We start from the raw sequence: 18,858 nt of genomic DNA, 5'->3' as shown, positions 1-18,858 counted from the left end.
CCAGGAGGATGCGTTGGGAGCCGGCGGGGTGTGGACAGCGCCAGTAGGGAACGGCAGGCGTCCCCCGGCCGTATTCCGGGAGCGGGGCTGCGTCCTCAGGCGAGGGCCTCTTGTAATGGCGGCGCTGCTTTTGTAAAGAACGGCCACCGCGAGCCGAGGACACCCCGGTAAAACGCCTCCGACACGAGCGTGCAGCTGCTCCCCGCGCCCTGCCGTGCTGGGCGCCGCTGGGGCCGGGCCCGCGCAGGGACTGCAGCTCCCGGCGTGCTCCGGGGCCGGAAGTGCCGGTCTCGGCGTGCTCCGGCGTGGCGCAGCGCGGTAGCTCGGATGGCGGCGGCGCCGGTGTACGTGTACAGCCCGGAGTACGTGGCCCTCTGCGACTCCCTCTGCAAAGTGCCCAAGCGGGTCAGCGCCGCGCCGGGGGTGGCGGTAACGCGGCCCTGGGGGACTCCGGCGGGGGGGGTGTTGGGACTGCAGGGGTGAGGCCTGGGGTCGGAGGGCACCCGTGGAGTCCCGCCGGGAGGCCGGGGGGTGTTGGGGAGGTTGCCGGCGACAGCGGGAGCGTACGGAGAGGGCGCAGCGCCGCCCCCGGGCAGCGGCGATGTGGGGCCGGGCTCAACCCGCGCACCGCCTGTGGCCGGGACGCAGAGGAGGCACTTCCGAGGTGCTCCCCCCGCCCCACGCCGAAGAGCTACAGAGCCCGCCTCAGGCTGGCGCCATCTGAGCCGTGCTGCTCCTGGGAGAAGTTCCGGTTACGCCTTCGCTGCAGGTGGCTCTGCTGCCGTCTCGTACGCGGGGCTGCTCACGGGCTTACTCTTTCTTTTCTTTAGGCCAGTATGGTGCATTCGTTGATTGAAGCGTATGCCTTACTTGACCAGATGAAGTAAGTACTCTCCTTTTCTGTTAAGAGAATGTTTTCTTCTCTGCTAAGGTGTGGAAGGTACTGGGTAGCTCGAGGGCTGCCCCTGCTTGCAGAATGATTCTAGGAGCCTGGCAGTGTGTATTTCTAGGATATAAAGGAAGTCTGAGTTTTGTTAAAGGGACAAGATTGTGGTAATTATGGAAAATTGGACAAAAAAAATGGAGAAAGGCCCACACGCCAGTTCAGCAGGGCCAGAGGTGCCTGTTGAAACCTTTTAAGGAATTTTTTTCTTTCTGGTCACTTTGCAAAATACGCTTTGGAAATATCTGTAGGTACCATTGCAGAGGTGAACCCAAAGGGCTGTTTGCCCTGGCATAGGGTTAGAAGTGCTCACCACTGGGCTAGCCTAAGGCTGGGAGCTTCTTGTGTTCTTCCCATAGCAACTGTGTTGCCTGCAGCTGCCCCCAGGGCTGAGGCTTGGAGGGAGCTTCTACATGTCACAAGATTTATTTAAACAGATTGCAAAGCACCACAACTTGGGAAAGGTGATGTGTGAATTGCTGAGGACAGAGGCGGCCTCTGCTTTGAATGCAGGTGGAGTTAAGAGCGTGTGAGAGGTGCTGCTCAGCCTCCTGACCCATCAGGCTGGTGTCTTACTGCAGCACTGGGCTGGGCCTGGCCGTTGTCAACTCTGTTCTTTCCTCTGTTGTGTTGGATGTGCTGGGCACTGCTTAAACTGGGAGAATATGCAGAAAAGGAAGAAAAACTTCAAGCAAAGTGGCAAGGTTAATGCAGGCAGCACCTGCAGGTGTTCCTCACTGGGGCAGGCACAGCAGATAGTGCCATGCTGGGGGAAAGGCCCACTCAGCTGATCAGCTTTTTCACTCCAAATGATAGTCTGGTGTGAGAGGAGGTGGGAGTTTTGTTTGCTTTGTCAACAGCAGCTGGCAAAAGGCTTCTTGTTTGAGGAGGTTAAAGCTAGGTTTTCCTGACAAACCTCGGAGCTTCTTGTCCTGGATGTGCTCCCTTCCTCCTCTCTGCCTAGGATAGTCAAGCCTAAAGTGGCCTCCATGGAGGAGATGGCCAGCTTCCACACAGACGCCTACTTGCAGCACCTGCAGAAGGTCAGCGAGGAGGGAGACGATGACCATCCGGAGTCCGTGGAATATGGACTGGGTAAGGATATGTATCTTCAGTGAGAGATTAACTGAGTATTAGGACCAGGATGCTTTCTGCTGACGCTGAGGTTAGACAGAGGGATGAGCTCAGGTGGGCTGTTTATGGGGGGAAACGCTGATAGGGTGCTGCTGAGCCCTGTCAGACTGGCGTTTTCAACTGTTGCCAGCAGAGGGTGCTGTCAGCCTCACACTGTCCCTTGCGTACCGGGAGCCAGTCCGTTTTGCTGCTGCTTTTAGGATCTCGGGCAGAACAGAAGGCCCTGACTTGCTGACTTTGGCTTCCACAGGTCTGCTGTGGTGAAGGACACATGCCTGAAGCTGCAGCCAGGCACCAGAGTCGTCCGGGTGTTTTCTGGGTGACTTTGCTTACCTCCTGAACAAAGGCTGCCACCTGCCTGCACTTAAGACAGCCTGAGCAATGCAGTAGTTAGCGCAGGCAAGATGGCTCTGCGTACGCTTAGCATCAGGAGCAGGAAGAGTGACCCAGCACTGAGGCAGTGGTACACATTCTGCGCTGATCTCATGGGTTTCCCCTGGGTCTGCCCTTTGTGTCTCTGAAGTTTGTCTGTCTGGAGGCAGAGGAGCAGCCCTGGAGTTTTGCCTTGCTGAGGAGCAGCTTCAGGGAGGCTGCTGTCGGAATAGGTGAAGATCATAATCTAGCTATAGACCTGAGGTCTACCTAGGCATGTCTCCTTTGTGGAGTTCTTGTTTTTATGGGGACGTACACCAGTGACTGTGCCATGGCTTTTCTCATAGGGTAGCCAGAGAACTGAGAGTGTTGTTGCAAGATGGATGTGAGGGGCCAGTAGGTTGGGCTAACCAGGCACACACATCATAAGTCGGATCAAGACCCACCTCTGAATGATCTGACTGCAAGGAAATGTTTTGATTGTTGATATTTGTGGTGAGTTAACCTTGGCTGGCTGCCAGGTGCCCACCAAGGTACTTCGCTCCCCCTCCTCAATAGGGTATGGGAGAAAATACGATGCAATAGAACATGGGTCAAGATAGGCAAGATGGTTCGCTAGTTACCATCATGGGCAGAACAGACTTAGCTTAGGGAAATCAGTTCAGTTTGTTGCCAATTAAAAACAGAGTAAGACAGTGAGAATTGAAAACAAAACTGAAATTACAGTCCCCCTCATCCACCCTTCTTCCTAGGCTCAACTTCACTCAGAGCTTTTTTGCCACCTTAAGCAATGCAAGGGGATGGGGAATGGGGGTCGTGGTCAGTTCATCATGTGTTGTCTAAAGCAACAACACAGAGGGACGTGGAGCTGTTGGAGTGAATCCAGAGAGGGCCACAGAGATGCTGCAAGGGCTGGAGCAGCTCTGCTGTGGAGCCAAGCTGAGAGAGCTGGGCTGGTTCAGCCTGGAGAAGGGAAGGCTCCTTAAGGGGAGACCTTATAAAAGTCTTCCAATACTTAAAGGGGGCCTACGGAAAATCTAGAGGAGGGACTTTTTACAAGGGCCTGTAGTGACAAGACAATGGGAAATGGTTTTAAAGTAGAATGGGGTAAATTTAGGTTAGACATTAGGAAAAAATTCTTTATTATGAAGGTGGTGAGGTGCTGGCACAGGGTGCCCAGAGAAGCTGTGGCTACCCCATCCCTGGCAGTGTTCAAAGCCAGGTTGGATGGGGCTTGGAGCAAGCTGCTCTAGTGGAAGGGGTCCCTGCCTGTGGCAGGGGGATTGGATGATCTTTAAGGTCCCTTCCAACCCAAGCCAGTCTGTGTTTCTGTGGTCTGCTCCACTGTTAACCATCTTGGGCTGCAGGAGTTTGTGCTACACCTTTTTCATTGTGCCTGGTATGGAAAGTTAGAGCAGTGATTAAAGACAGAGCTCAGAAAAAATCAGATGTGCTTCCTGTAGAGGAAGAGGCCTGTTGCGTCTGACACACGGACTCCTGCCCACAGGTTATGACTGTCCAGCTACTGAAGGGATCTTTGAGTATGCGGCAGCTGTGGGAGGAGCCACCATCACTGCAGCCCAGTGTCTGCTGGACGGCAAGTGCAAGGTAGCCATTAACTGGCCTGGAGGGTGGCATCATGCAAAGAAGTAAGAAAACAATCTCTTCCCTTGTGTTTTCTCAGCCAGTGTGTGAACCCTACTCCTAGTTCCCAGCTTCCCTTTGAACCCTCAGGGTGCAGCCATCCAGCTGGAAGAGAAAGCAGGATGTGAGAGGGGTGAGGGAAGAAGGTCAGGAGGTAGCCTTCTGCCCTATACTCTGCAGGAAGAAGCAGAGTATAGGGCAGAGGCCTGAGAGTAGGCATGTTACTGCCCAGTCCTTATGCTATCATGAACCACAGTGCAGGTCTGGGGCAGATACATTCAGAGGTGTCCTGACATCCATGGATACTTGGTTATCTCTTGGAGTTTAAGTGAGAACTGATTTTGCAAACTCCATAGAGAAGGGCTGTGGAGAGGTAAATGCTTGTTGTCACTCCTAACTTGGAAGAGAATGGGAACGCATTGTCCAAATTGGTCTGCGTGGCCTTTTGGTTTCTTAAATAAGAGGTCTGAAGCAATGCAGGACTGACCACTGTTCTCTCCATGCTCTTTGGGTGGCTTTTTGTTCTGATCTCTGATGTTAATAACAATCTTCAGAACAACAGGAGAGGAAGTAAAAATTTTATCCCTGGATTGTGTGGTTCTCTAGTGCTAAAATAATTTTTCCGTGGCCTGTGTTTTGTATGTTTTAACTCATGTCCCCCATCTCCCAAAACATGAGGCCTGTGTGCAAATGCAGACAGGATGGCACCCTTCCTTGTCCCCAGCAATCTGGCCTTTGCAGCACCATTCTCTTTCCCTGCGGAGCCCCAGAAATCAGCAGGAATCGCGTCTTACCCTAAAGACTTGCACGTGGGTGTGCAGATTTCTCTTGCTCCAGTGACTCTTCTGACCTGGCAGAGGAAGCAGAGGTGTAGCAGTGGGTGCAACCACCAGCGACGCCGGCGTTGTACTGGGACCTTCTTCGTGGTCAGCACTTCACTGAATATGGGTTCGGCTGCAGCTTGCTGGGGAAGGAGAGGGTCCAGCCTGGCCGAGCTGAAGCTCTTCACAGGAGGGATGCCTTTTAAAGATCTTCTCTTTTATCTTGATTGCACAGTTCATAAAATGCCTGTAACAGAAGAAACCTTTGCGGTGTTGTTGCCACCAAGCTGTGCTGTTACCCCTACTGTGGGATGCAAACAGTGTTTAAAAAAGGCACTGAATACCTGCTGATCTCAAAGGAGCCTTCCCAGTCACTCCAGTGAGGTGGTGTGGGATGCTCAGGGCAGGCAGCAGCTTTGGTAGGTGCCAGTCCAGTGTGAAAGTTCAGCAAGACAGATGCTGAGCTGCCAGTGTCTGGTGCTAGGACCTGTGTTCTAGCAAAATACATATCCTTTTGTCAAAAAAGACTTGCTGTCTGGCACCTTAGTTATTTACCTGAAGGTAGGAATGGTAACCGCTGTCACCATGCTCAGTTCCCTGGAGTGCCTTTGAGGCAGAGGGCAAGATGCTGAGTTGGTGCCTTTACTTGACCTCTGCCTGAGCTCTGCTGTGTGGATCTGGGGTGGGGAAATCCCAGGTGCTTTCCTTGAGCTGCAGCTCTGATGCTGGTCAGCCTCTGAGCTGGTGTCATGCTCTGTTTGGCCTCAAGGTTGAAAGAGTTAGTGTATTACGTCATGGAGAGAGTGCCTGAGACATGATGTAGTTCATTTTGCTTTCTTGCAGGCTGGGAAGGCAGGGAGGAGTGTGGTTTGTAATCACAGTTAACGAAGATTCCCAGAGTACCTGCTAGCGTCCCAGTTCTCAGCATCACTGTAAATGAACAGAGTCAATGGGAAGCACCTGTGCTCTGTGACATTTGCAGGGAGTGAGAGCAAGTGCAGTTATGCTACCTCATACCTGCTACTCAATGTTCCCAGCTGTTTGCTGAGCAGGGGAGTGTCAGGAAATGACTGGAATGCTGTGGCTGAAAGTCAGGAAGCATTTCAAAGAGACACATCTCAGACCTTGAAGTCTTTGAGCCTGGGGAATGGGGGTTTGGACACTCCTGTTGCAAAGTGTAAAGCTTTGGTTTAAATCAGCTCTCCAGGGCTGACTAGCAGTGAAATGGGCTACTGCCAAGCAGTGCCGGGGACTTGACTTAGAAGAGAGTTTGGAGTAGGGATTAATAAACTTTTTCCTGTGATACCAGTGGTATGGAAGCTGCCCCCGATGTATGTTAGGGATGAATAAATCTTTCCATGCAATGTCTGTCCTCTTTTTAGCTGTTGTGGCTGTTGTCTGGCTGAGCCCAGGAGTTGCACTGTGAGGGACTGCCTTGTGGGGTATCCTGTTTGTGTTTTCCTGGGGAGGAAGGGAGAAAGTGGCTTTGGGAAGAGGCTTAACCTCCATACCCTAAGGGCCAAGCAGGACTGTCCAGGGGCCTGTTTTCTTGCTGCAGAGGTAGAGGAGGTAACAGTGGAGAGTCTGTTTGAGTTGGGTGGCTCTGAACTTACTTAAAATACCTCAGCTGCAGAAAGCAGAAATTTTATTTGTGCAACAGCAAGATGGTCAAGCCCAAGCCCTCCATGGCTCAGGCCTCCTTGCGGCAGGGCCAGACGATGCTTTACCAGCTGCTAGCAAGCCCAGGGTTGTGAAGCCATTGGCACAATGAGTCATATTCTCTGTGCTCCCCAGCCATGCTTTGAGCTGTTTCTGACCCATCCTTTGATTTGTGCTGGGCCTTGGCTGGGCTCTTCATACTCCTCTGTGCGCCCACAGGGTGGAGACTTGCAAAATAAAGGAGATAATGACAAGATCAGATTAGTGGTGTGTTGACTATATGCAAACTCATGGATGTTGTTTCCACAGAGATGAAGCTTCTGGCTTCTGTTACCTGAATGACGCCGTCTTGGGCATCCTGCGGCTGCGCCAGAAATTTGACCGTGTCCTTTATATCGACTTGGATTTGCATCATGGGGATGGTAAGGACCAGTGCAGGCTGCAGGTAGCACAGCAACATCGCTGGTTGGGGGGGGGAAATGGGGGAAATCAAGGCATGTCAGTGCAGTGGGGCTGTACCTGCTGCAGCAGTTGTGGCTGTGCCTCCTTTCAGTGCAGTTGAGTTCCCTCAATCCATTTCTGCCTTGTCCTGCTTTATGGACTTGCCCTGTGCTACTCATCAGACCTCTCTTGAGGGTTTGGGCAGAAGTCTTGTACCTAAGGCAACAAATATCATGTTCGTATCCCAGTAATCCCCTGTGCTAGTGGCTCTCCAGCAAGAACTTCCCCCAGTCCCTTGTCTCCCCTTCTGGCAGAGCAACTGCTGACAGTGTTTGATTGATTGATGCTACCAGTGCAAGAGGGAAGCAGTAGTAAATGGTGCTTTTAAAAGAGTTCTTGATGCTATAAAATGAAAGCTAGTGCTGGCCATGCTGGAATCACTCTCTCTTTCAGAAGCATTATTTCAACACCATTTAACATTTCCTGCTCTTGTGAATTTTACAGTGTGTTTCATTTTGCTCTGTTTCTCCCCTACATTTGGTTTCTGTTAGGTTTCTTGTTACTTCTTTTTCCCTTCCCACCCCAACTGTTTTAATGTGTCTTTAAAGAAAAGAAAAGGTATACTTAATTGCAGCAGTGCTGAGGAAAAGCCAGAGAGCCTGGGTGCTCTGTTTCTAATCACAGTCAAGCTCTGGCCAAGGCATCCCTGCTAAGCTTCCTCCCCCAGCCTGGCAGGCCCAGCAGTGCAGACCCTGAGTGCTGCTAATGTGGGCACTGATCTGAGGCATTGAGACCCATTCAGTACCAGTACTGATTAGCATGAGACCTGCCAAATTCTTTTCAGTTGTGATCTTTGTTGCAGTCAAATTTAGATCTCCATTGGTTAAGGATGGAGTTACTGAGCCACATCTGGTTTTTCCCTTTCTTTGTTCTGTTCTTGCTCTGTTTGCAGCGGCATGTTTATCAAGTGGCTCATTTATCCAGTGGCTGTCATTTATGTGAATGATGCTTGAAAGCTTTTTTCTCTTCCTTTTCCGATAGGAGTTGAAGATGCCTTTAGCTTCACCTCAAAAGTAATGACTGTTTCTCTGCATAAGTTTTCACCAGGATTTTTCCCAGGCAAGTTGAACACTAGGAGGTTTGTGCTAATGCAGTTCATATGTAGAATTGTAGAATGGTCAGGGTTGGAAAGAGCCTTAAGATCATCACTGACAAGGCCCCAGCAAAGACAGGTCCCATCTCTTCTGTCCAATGGAGGCATCTCACTGCCTCTGCTGTTGACCCAGAAGAAGGAAAGAAGGGGAGCTATATGTTTGACATTTCCCTCTTTGTGGTTGTAGCTGAGCTTGGCAGAGCCACTGCTGGGTGGCCACCTGCACACCTGTGAAAGTTGCACAACAGAATTGGGCAGGGGGTGAGAACCAGGTCCACCCAGGCCCTCCTTTTATTGGTGGTGGCAGGTGGACTTTTCCATGAGCATGCCAAAGGTCTGAGCTCTCTGCTGTCATCTGAGACATTTCTCTTGCTCCTGATCTGCTTCCCTTAATTCACCATGGGGTGTTTCTCTTTTTCAGGCACCGGGGATGTGACAGATGTTGGCCTGGGGAAAGGTCGCTATTACAGTGTGAATGTACCCATTCAAGATGGCATTCAGGATGAGAGATATTACCAGATCTGTGAAACGTAAGCCCTCTTGCTTTGATCTGGTTTACTTGGATGGGATTTTATAGAACCTAGACTGCACAGATTTTTTTTATTTACTATTTGAAATGATGGTCCTTTCTTAAGGAAGGACCTTCCCGTGTTAGAGATTTTGGTTATAGCAGACACTGATCTTAAGGGGTCTCAGAGGTCTTGTGTGAATCCTTAAGCAAACTGAACATACAGAGGCATTTGTGGATGTCTGGAGGGTCTCTTTGCCATGGGTCAGCCTTGTGTGTTTAAGGAGAGACTGAGAAGGACTCTCATGGTTTAAGCCCGGATGGTAGCTGCTGGCTCGCTCTGCCCCACTCGCCAGTGGGATGGGGAGGAAAATCAGCAAAAATGTAAAAACCTGTGAGATGAGGTAAGAACAGTTTAGTAATGTAAATAGAATAAATTCTTGTAAAAAATAATACTAGTTAAAAAGGGAAATGAAGAGAGAGGAAGGAATAAACCCCACACCCTGCTGAGAGAAGAACAAGTGATGCCCAATATCATTGCTCAGCACTTGCTGACCAGCCCGACCCAAGCAGCGACCCATCTCTTCTAGATAACTCCCCCCAGTTTCTGGACTGAGCATGACGTGCTGTGGTATGCAAGGAATACGCCTTTGGCTATCTCAGATCTGGTGTCCTGTCTCTGCTTCCTCATGGCTTCTTGCGCCCCTCCTCATTGGCAAAGCACAAGGGACTGAAAAGTCCTTGATCAGGGTAAGCGCGACCAAGCAACAACTGAAACATCCGTGCATTACCAGCGTTATTCTCAGAGTAAAGCTGAAATTTGGCACTGCACCAGATCCTAGGAACAGAATTAACTCTGCTGCAGCTGAAATCAGGGCAAGTACCTTTTAGCTGTGGAGTTGAACCCTGACCATCAGTGGGAGGTCTGCTTGGGCCTGAGCTGAAAGTGTTTTCCAAGCAGCTTTTGTTTTGTTTTCACATCTGTTTCTACTTTACCAAGATAAAAACACTTGTGGAAAGACCATGTTTTTCTCCATTATTTTTCCTTGTATTTTGGGCTTTGGAGCACAGTGCTGCAAACAGGATTGTTATCTCTGTGGTGTTCATAATACCAAAAACCTGGAGCAAAGCCAAGTGTCTGACATGCCCAACTGCCTTCTGCAAGAGAGAATACTGCTCATGAACTTTCTCCAGGCATCACTAGAGCCAGGGAAAATGTGTTTCTGACTTGAGCCATATGGGAGAGAGGAGAGTGGGAATCTAGACAGAGCCTTCCTTTCTTCATCTTGCCCTGGTGAGAGGTGTCTGAGAGTTTAGGATTACTATTTCTCTAGACCTGTTATTTCACTGTGACTTTTATAGGGGAGAAAAGCCCCTGGGTTTGGTTTGCAGCACTTCCACTAGGAGCAGCTGATGTAAACATGTGGTTTGGAGAGCATAACTTGTATGAGGGGGTGGGAGCAGAGAATGCAGAAACGTTGAGAAGTGTAAGTTGATCTGAGGGACCAAGGCCATACCACCAGCACCCTCTGAGTTGTGTCTGTGGTAACCCCTGTTGCTGCTTCTCTTCACAGTGTGCTAAAGGAGGTGTATGCCGTGTTCAACCCGGATGCAGTTGTGCTGCAGCTGGGGGCAGACACCATCGCTGGGGATCCCATGTGCTCTTTCAACATGACCCCTGAGGGGGTGGGCAAGTGCCTGAAGTACGTCCTGCAGTGGCAGCTGGCGACCCTTGTCCTGGGAGGAGGTGAGTGTGCCCGTCCTGCTGTTTGGTCATGAGGAAGACTGGTTTGTCTCATGGCCTGTCCTCAAGCAGGTGTCTTGAGCTTAGCTCTGGCTGGAGTTCAGCAAGGTGGCTGCAGGCAGCACCAGGAGAGTGCACTGTGCCGCGGTGCAGTCTTCACACAGACCTGAAATCCTTGATGCTGGCTAATGCAAGTCTCAATCCTGACCTTCAGATCTTGAGTTAAAGGGTCTTTGGCCCTTCTGGAGATGAGCAGAGGCTGTTAACCGTGATGAACTGACGTTGGCTTCTCAATGGCACCTCTGATTCCCATCTCTGCTCATCAGCCCTTCAGTGCTTCTCCTTGAAAGCGAGCACTGTGTTCCCAAATTTACCTTGGGCATCTGGCAATGAACGATTTACTCAAGCAGGGACTTGGGAAACGGGTTGGCCAGCTGAATGATGCAGCAGGGCTCTGAAGGCTAAAGATGACTTAGTTCTGTCATACTGCATTACCAGCTGCTTATCCAGGAAGACAGGCTTTATACAACAGTATTTGAGATCAATAAAACTCACTGAGTGCCAGGCTGTACCAATGAGCTTCATATTGGTCCTCTCAAACATGACACAGCTGAAGAGCTCACCAGCAAATGGCCTGACATGTATATCATGATTTATGGGTTGGAGGCTGGTATTATAAAGCAAGGATCCCCCATGTCCACTGCTACCCTTGCACTTCCTTCTCTGCTACTTTTGATCCCCCCTTGTTGTTGCCAGGAGAGAGCCCAACACATGGGGCTGGCAGCTTATGCTGGGTCTGAGATGATGACTGGAGGACCCAGGCCTGTGCCATGCTGGGTGTATCTGGGGTACAGTTTGTGAGGTCTGCCCTTACATACAACGTCATTCCAACTTGGCCTTGTGTAGCCAGCGGATGCAACATGCAGGGCACAGCCTGAGTGGGTGGAGCAAGCTGAATTCATGTAAACTGTGTGTGTTCCTTTCAGTAAAATCTCCCTCTTCTCCCACTCTCCCCCCTCCAAAATCACAAATCTTGCTGGAGACAGGAGGCTACAACCTTGCCAACACAGCTCGCTGCTGGACATACTTGACTGGGGTCATCCTAGGGAGAACACTGTCCTCCGAGATCCCTGATCACGAGGTAAAGCTTTGACAAACCCTTCCTTCTCCATGCACAAGAGCTGAGTTGTTCCCCCTAATCCAAGTGACTTCCTTGGTGCTCAGTACTGTTCTGTTGAGACACTCCTGTAACAATAATGCACTGTCCTAGCAACGTATTGGGTGTTTGGTCCCAAACTCTGGGGCTGTCTACACCTTTTCATAAGGAATTGCGATTGCCAGTAACTTCTAGTCTGTGATAATTATGGAGAAGATGGGAAAAGGAAGTCACCCGTATGCTCAGAGAGCTCTTCTGGATATGCATGTGCTTTTTGTGCCAGACCTGTATGAAGGCTTTACGTTTTAGTCCTGCTTTCATAAACTTACAGGAAGTACCAGGAGTAGCTTTGGAGCTTTTCTGACCATCAGTGCTGCAGTGGGTGCTGTAGCAGGCTATGGGGCCAGGTACTGGTCACGACTGCACATGAGCTGCCTCAGTTCCCATCTTGAGTGGGGCTGGGCAGCTGGTTGGAGAGGCACAATCTAGACTGAATCTGGATGGAATAGCTACAGATTCATAATAGGTCTCAAAATGCAGATCAAAGTTATTGACCCTACAGAAACAAACCCGCATGTGCAAAGCAGTTCCAGCCTGCAGTGACTCAGAGGAGAATTATGGGTTTGCCTTTGTCTAAGGATCTCATGGATCAGTGTGCATGTGGAAGTAAAGCTTTTTTGTGCATTGAAACTGGAAATTCATCATTCTATAAACTGGTTATTACAGCTACGAGATGCTTTTTGAGAGGTGTGCTTAAATAACTTAATTTTCCTTGTCAATACTGGCATGTTGAGGTCTGCTTGGAGAAGCCATTGTTGCCTATGCTAATGGAGAGATGTCAGTCTTGGGTTGCCAGATCTGCCACCTCCACTGTCACCCTTAAAGTAAACCTCAGCCCTGTGCATCATTAATCACCTGGGAGACTGTGGTTCTGTGAATGTCCCTGTCTGGTGCAATAGCTTGAAGTCCAGACTAGTTTTCCATGCAGTGAAGCTCCAGGGATAGCAATAGGACCTACTGCAACTTCAGCACTGAATTTTTAACCCTAGAGTGTCGTCGTCTTTGGACAGCACTGTGTGCTTGTGAAATGAACCTGTTGGCAGTGATTTGGGATTCTGCATTACCATGTAGAGTCCATATGCTGCAGATTTTCTCGTTCAGGCTCACCTGCACGCTATTGGAAAGACACATTATTAACCTTAAAGAACTTTTGATTTTTCTCCTTCCAAGTGTTTGACAGTCATGTCAATGCAGCACTCTGAAAGGTTGTGTGGACATCTGAAAGGATATCTGATAGGCAGCACTTGAATTTTGTTCATAGAACACCCCACCCCCCACCCCCCCCCCCGGCCCCAAACAAATGGGTTTGCAGGGAACCATGAGTAAAATGAGTGTCACCAGCTTTGCCTAATAAAGCACTGGGAGAGACATCTGCTTTTGGCTGCACCACAGAGTTCTGCTTCCCAAGCCCTTCAATTGATAGTGGCTGCAAACTTCCAGCGGGCACAGATGCTGCAGAAGCACCTCTTTGACACAGTTAAGGTACATGTGCACCTCAGATGGAGAAAATGCTCTTCTCTTTTTACAAATGGGTCCCCATGGGGAACCCTCTCACAGCCACAGCCCACCAGAGATCTCTACACTCACTCTGCTCTCCTCTTCCTTGCAGTTCTTCACAGAATATGGTCCAGATTATGTGCTGGAGATCACACCGAGCTGCAGACCAGACCGCAACGAGCCACAGAGAATTCAAGAAATCATTAACTCAATCAAAGGTGAGTTGTCCAAGCCAATGCTCCTGCTCCAGGCTGACAGGTCATCTTAGAGAGGACTGGCAGGAAAGCTCATAGGAGTCTTTTCCACAGACTAGAAAGATGAACCACATTCTTGACTTGCCAGTGTTTCCCTGTCCAGTCACTGGGGACTTCACCTGGTTGTCATGACTTTTCCAATAGGATGATGATTATATTTTTCAGTTATGGTCTTTCACCATAACTGGGAGTGTCACCAGTTCTTCACAAACCTGACCTTACTTTTAAACAAACCCCCCTTAATAAGGTGACAGAACCCTTTGGTGCACCAAGCTGCTGCAGAATTGAGGACTGGATCCTGAGTGCTTTCCCCGGGGTCCCACAAAGCCCCAGCTATTCTTCTTTTTTATTTCAGGCCTAATGAGAGCCCCTGGTCTGCCTTTGGCAGGAGTATGTGTAGTGTCCTTGGGGCCACCTTCTGCAGCATCCTTCCATTGGCCCTTGAGGCAGAGCCAGAGCTGCCTTGCTCTTCTCAGAGCTTCCTGCAGGGCTGGGCCTTGCCTGAGGGCAAAGATGGTTCCCCACCTGATCTCCATACATCTCCTAGCCAGGCAGGAGATTGAAAGCTGTTGGGAGTCGAGGGTAGGCAGCTGGGTGAGCCCAGCAAGCTCCTGCCAGCCTTGTTTGATGCCCTTGCCCATCTATCTTGCCCCTGTCCCCAGGAGGAGCTGGAGGTAGTGAGACAGGTCTCTGCAGCCCTTTCCACTCTCTGGATGTTGTGATGTATTGGTGTTCAAAGCTGAGTAGGAGGTGGGTAGGAGATGCAGTGGCTGTGGATGCCTTGAGTTGTACATTTCCAAGCACAGGCCAATCCTAGGGAGGGGACATCCTCCCCGACCTGTCCAGGAGAGGAGGAACAGCACTGCTCCAGAGTTGGGAGGGATCTGTGCTGCACGCTTCTGGCAGTGCATCCGGCACAGAGGAGGGACAAGGCAGCCTGGAGTGAGTGTGTGCCCCTCCAGTGCTGCCCCATGTATCCAGCCAGGCCAGCTGCAGGTTGTAGTGGGCAGTGGTGGCAACATCTCCCTTTGGTAGTTGCCTGAGTCTGACTGGGAGGAGGGCAGCAGCCTCTGCAAAGTGAGAGAGGGGTGAGCAGGGGCTGCACTGAGGCTGTCCAGGCTCTCAGGCATAAGGATGGCACCATGGCCCCTGGCAGACTGAACCATCAGTGGAAATCCAGTTTTCTGCCTTACTTTATTTGCAGGAAATCTGAAGCACGTTGTTTAGCAGAAAAGGAAGGTTCAGGTTTCTGCAAGAGCATTTCCTGTGGGCAGCATGGTGTGTTTATGTGAGCAGCTGGTGAAATTCGTGGCTGTTGGGGAAATCTGGAAGAAATTACTGGTAGTTGGTGATGTTTTTCTCTTCAAAGAAGAAAAGCTGCTGTGCACCATGGGCACTGTGGCTCTCCCCAGGCAGGAGTCTGGGCCCTGGAGCCACAGGCTTCCAGTGTCTGCAGAGCCTCCCTTGCTCCTTCCTCTTTCCTTCTTCAACACCACAGAGTTTATTCTCACAACTAGTTTTAAATTTTTTTCAAGAGAGCTGTGACCCAGGCCCAGCACCGCATTGCCCTGGGGGCAGGAGCACGACCTCTACACTGCCCTGCTGGAGACAGGCCCAGGCCCGGCCAGGGCATGGGGCACAGCCTGTGCCTCTGCCCAGGGAGGGGCCCAGCCAGGATGTTTTTAACTGGGACTTTTTTTTTAATCCAGTATTTGAAATACTCCTCAGCCCTTCCCTTTCCTTTCCTCCTGCGCTGCACTGCCCTGCTAGTGCTTTTTCCACAGCACTTCATGCATTTGGTGCTTAATGCAGCACAGACACCCCTGCCTTGGGCCATGGTGTTTTCCAGGGATGCTCTCTAGAGCATCAGTGGAGATGCAGGGCAGTGTGGCAGCTCTTGTCCTTGGAGATCTCGCCTGAATGCCCCAGCACCCCAGGAGAGCTGCTGGGTGCATCTCAGCAGGGGGACAGGTACACACACATGGGGCCTTGGGCTGTGAAACCTTCCTCTGCTGCCACTGTCCCCTCCTTCACTGGGTCCGCAGAGCATTTTATTTGTGGTGTTTCTTGTTAAAGATGTCTGGTCACTGTGGGAAAGCGTATTTCCTGTGGCTTTAACTAGAATATGCTGGAATAAATAGGAAGACCAAAGGGACTTGCAGCCTGGTTTTGTTTTGATCTCTTGTTTTTCATCCAAACACCACACTTGGGTTAAGGAAAGCCCCTGACTCTGTAAGGTGGTGGTGGGGGAATCCACAGAATTACTGGGGAAAGAACCTTCTAGAAATGCCCCCAAACCACCTTCAAATGTTGCGAATTACACTCAAAACCACCAGCTCCCAAAGTGCAAACATCCAGCCCTACTCCTAAGCCTAAGGTGCCTGCAGGACAGAATGCTGCTGCTGGGCATCACCTACACACGGTGTCCTCGGGAACAGCGCTGCCAGTGTTGCAATCCACCCTTGCTTAGCCACGTGAAAGTCCATCTGTGCCAAGCCTCCCTGGGCAGCACCCTCAGCCAACCCAGAAATCAGCTCCCCAGGTGCAAACGTCCAGCCCCTGCTCCTAAGCCTCAGGTGCCAGGACAGAAAGCTGGTGCTTGGCAATGATCCGGCAGAGGAGCAGGTGAGTAGAGGACGGGGGGGCTCCTCCAAAGAAAGGGGGGTAACAGCTTCATTTGAGGCTGGTGCCCCCGAAAAGATCTTTCCGTGATTTGCTGTACTTGTGGAGCCGGAGCCGCTGCGGTGGCCCCAAAATACTCCAACGCCACCCGATTCTCCGTCTGCAAGGGTTGGGGCGGGGGGGGTGCTGGTGGAGGAGACGCCCCCCAAAACTCGGTACGGCTGGGGGGGGCGGGGCGCGGGTGTGGCGCCCTCTGCTGCCATTAGTGTGCAGAGTTCGCTCCTGCGGCCCGGGCTCGCTCCCTTTGTCCCCGCTGCTGTCCCTGGAAGTGGCCGGTTCACGTGGTGGCTGCTGGCTCCCGGTGAGCAGTGGCCGCCGCTGGTCCACGTTGGGGTGCGGGCGGCCGCAGCCCGGTGTTCGCGCACGGGCTCCGGTCCCTCCGGCGCCGTTTTGTTGTGCGCTTGCGCAGCCCCCGGGAGTAGCGTAGCGGCGGGCAGGGTCTGGCTCCCGGCAGAGGCGGCCGGAGGTGAGTTCCGAGCTCAGCGGGGGCCTGGGGTTATCGGGGAGGCGAGGGAGCCCGCCCGTCCGTCCGTCCCTTGGGTGGACGCAGTGGGGCGTCTTCTGCCCGCTGGCCGCCCGGCGCGGGAAGCCTCACAGCGGCCGGTGCGGCCCGGTTGCGGTCTGCCGGGGACGAAGCGGGCCAGGAGCCCCCAGTGCGCTTGATTCTGCCTTCATATCCCTTGAATCTCAGGCGCCTCGGAGGCTCATGGCCCGGCATCCTGCGCCCTGCCACTGTGCTCTCTCTGCCTTTGCCTTGGTTTCAGCTGCAGCAGAGTTAATTCTCTGCCTAGGATCTGGTGCAGCTCTGAGTTTCACCTTTACTCTGGGAATAGAGCTGGTAACGCACCGATGTTTCAGTTGTTGCTTGGTCGCACTTAAACCGGTCAAGGTGATGTGGACTATTGTACAAGGGGGGTTAGGTAAATTGTACAGGGGGGTTGTACAGGGGGGTATTGCTTAAGTTGCATGGCTTACTCAACAGATACATCGCTCAGCAAAAAACTATTGTGCCTTACCAAGAGAGTTAGGGTTAAGGAATGATTTATTAGGGGCTGCAGCTGCTTGCTAAACAATGTACATTGCTTGCTTAACGTTTCTTGTGCTTGCCAAAGGAGGATGGGAGGATGCAAGGCTATTGATAAGAGGAAGGAACCGTAACTTGGTTCCTGGTCTCTGGACCCCTAAACCGGCTGAGGCTATCTTTGCGGTTGGATGGTGGCCAAACAACCAGGGAGCACGAGCGACGACTAAAGGTAAAAAGTTCAGGTCCGAGGAAGACTCATTTACCTTATCTGAAGACCCTTGCCCACGACCACGAGGAGGCACTGCGCATGTGCAAAGGACCTTTGAGCTCATTATACTACGAAGCAGGGATAGGACATGACTATGTATAGGTGTATTGTGTAACCTAATGCATATGTAGTACTTTAGAGGATAAATATCAAGGAGAGCAACGCTGGGGTGCACATGCTTTTGGAGGAGCAATCCGCCATGCGCCTCAGCTGAATAAAGGCATACCTACTTTACAACTTTAACGAGTTGTGGAGTCTGTCTCCGTATCAGAGGACTTTTGGGTCCCTCGCGTTCTGCCTGTGAGGAGGGGCACAAGGAGCCGGGAGGGAGCAGAGACAGGACACCGGACCTGAGCTGGCCAAAGGCGTATTCCATCCATACCACAGCACATCATGCTCGGTACTAGGGGGAGTAAAGAAACTGGGGTGAGTTACTCGGAGGGTTCTCAATTCACCTGTATCTTCATTGACAGGGAAAGGGGCGAAGATGGAAATACCCGTTTAGAAACTAGACAAGGAATTCCCTGTTCCTCGCTTCCATTCTAAGATTGCAGTTATTTTGGAAATGAGAGTGTTCACAGTAGCTTAGGATGCTGAAAGATCTGGAGACTGAAATTCTCTCTCCAGGAAAGCAGTGAGGTCTGCAGCAGGGCAGGGCTCATTGCCCTCCTTTTGTTCTGCAAATACACCTTGGTGAGTTGTGCCCTGAGGGATCCCACTCAGCTCATCACAGCTTTTCTGTTGAGACTGTCAGGGAGGATTTCAGTCATTGCTGCTGCTGCTCTCCTGGTTTCCCCCGTTTGGACACCTGCCTTGCTCCAATAAATGCATTAGGTTTCTTCATAAATGCTTCCTATTCTAGGTGCAGAGACAGCATTATGAGGGAGCTGATCCAGATCTTGATCTGTCTTGCAAGGTGCTTGTAGCAGGAGTTGCATCGAGTTACCAGACTTGGTGACTTTAGGCCTTCTCTGTTTATGCTGAATGATTTCAAGGCTCAACCTGTTGAGAACAGGCAGAATCTTTATTTGCTCTGCTGCTGATTTGCCCTGGCCGTTGAGCTGAAGGCCTTAGTTGTGGGAGCAGTTGGTCTAAGGCCTGCTCATGGAATTTTCTGCCATGTAAAAATTATGCTGTCTAAAGATAAAATGGAGTTTCTCTCATTAAAGCTTTACAAATGCCCTTTAAATCCTAGTGCTTTTAATGTATGAGACAGCTGTGGATGGCCCAGTGAGCAGCCTGTGCATCCAGCACCCTACAGGACAGAATATGTCTGACCTGAGTGGTCACTCTGTGCGGCTGAAAATGAGTGTGGTGTCACAGGAGGTTATTTGAGGATGAACTGAAAATGTTCCAGGACTTGTTTCTGGGGAGGTCTCCCATTTCTAGTGGTGCTCTGTGGACAGGCTCCTGGCCGTGTGTTGTCTGTGCAAGTGTCCAGCAGGCCCCTTCCTCTTCCTTCTTTCTTTATGTCCTTTTAGGGTTCGATTTCAGAACT

General features: G+C 51.2%; 1 protein-coding gene across 3 annotated transcripts; it reads left to right on the top strand.

Annotated features, from left to right (window-relative positions):
- The first annotated feature begins 295 nt into the window (after positions 1-295).
- Positions 296-15,539, top strand: HDAC8 (histone deacetylase 8). 3 transcript variants are annotated; one of them, XM_062625805.1, is made up of 11 exons: positions 296-405; positions 831-883; positions 1,908-2,038; positions 3,957-4,098; positions 6,883-6,995; positions 8,056-8,133; positions 8,589-8,697; positions 10,250-10,422; positions 11,466-11,560; positions 13,245-13,350; positions 14,591-15,539. In XM_062625805.1, exons 1-11 carry the CDS (start codon positions 328-330, stop codon positions 14,611-14,613), a joined length of 1,101 nt encoding a protein of 366 aa, XP_062481789.1. In that variant the 5' UTR covers positions 296-327; the 3' UTR covers positions 14,614-15,539. The 3 variants fall into 3 exon arrangements, with proteins under 3 accessions (XP_062481789.1, XP_062481787.1, XP_062481788.1); XM_062625803.1 differs by lacking the exon at positions 8,056-8,133 and having other exon boundaries at positions 297-405; XM_062625804.1 differs by lacking the exons at positions 3,957-4,098; positions 6,883-6,995; positions 8,056-8,133 and having other exon boundaries at positions 297-405.
- Positions 15,540-18,858: the final 3,319 nt, after the last annotated feature.

The sequence above is a fragment of the Pezoporus occidentalis genome, unplaced genomic scaffold (genome assembly GCF_034315485.1).
Source record: "Pezoporus occidentalis ecotype Australia unplaced genomic scaffold, CSIRO_AGI_Poc_V1 ctg283, whole genome shotgun sequence".
Taxonomy (NCBI): Eukaryota; Metazoa; Chordata; class Aves; order Psittaciformes; family Psittacidae; genus Pezoporus; species Pezoporus occidentalis.
Note: the sequence above shows the minus strand (reverse complement) of the source record. Positions and strands in the feature narration are given on the sequence as shown.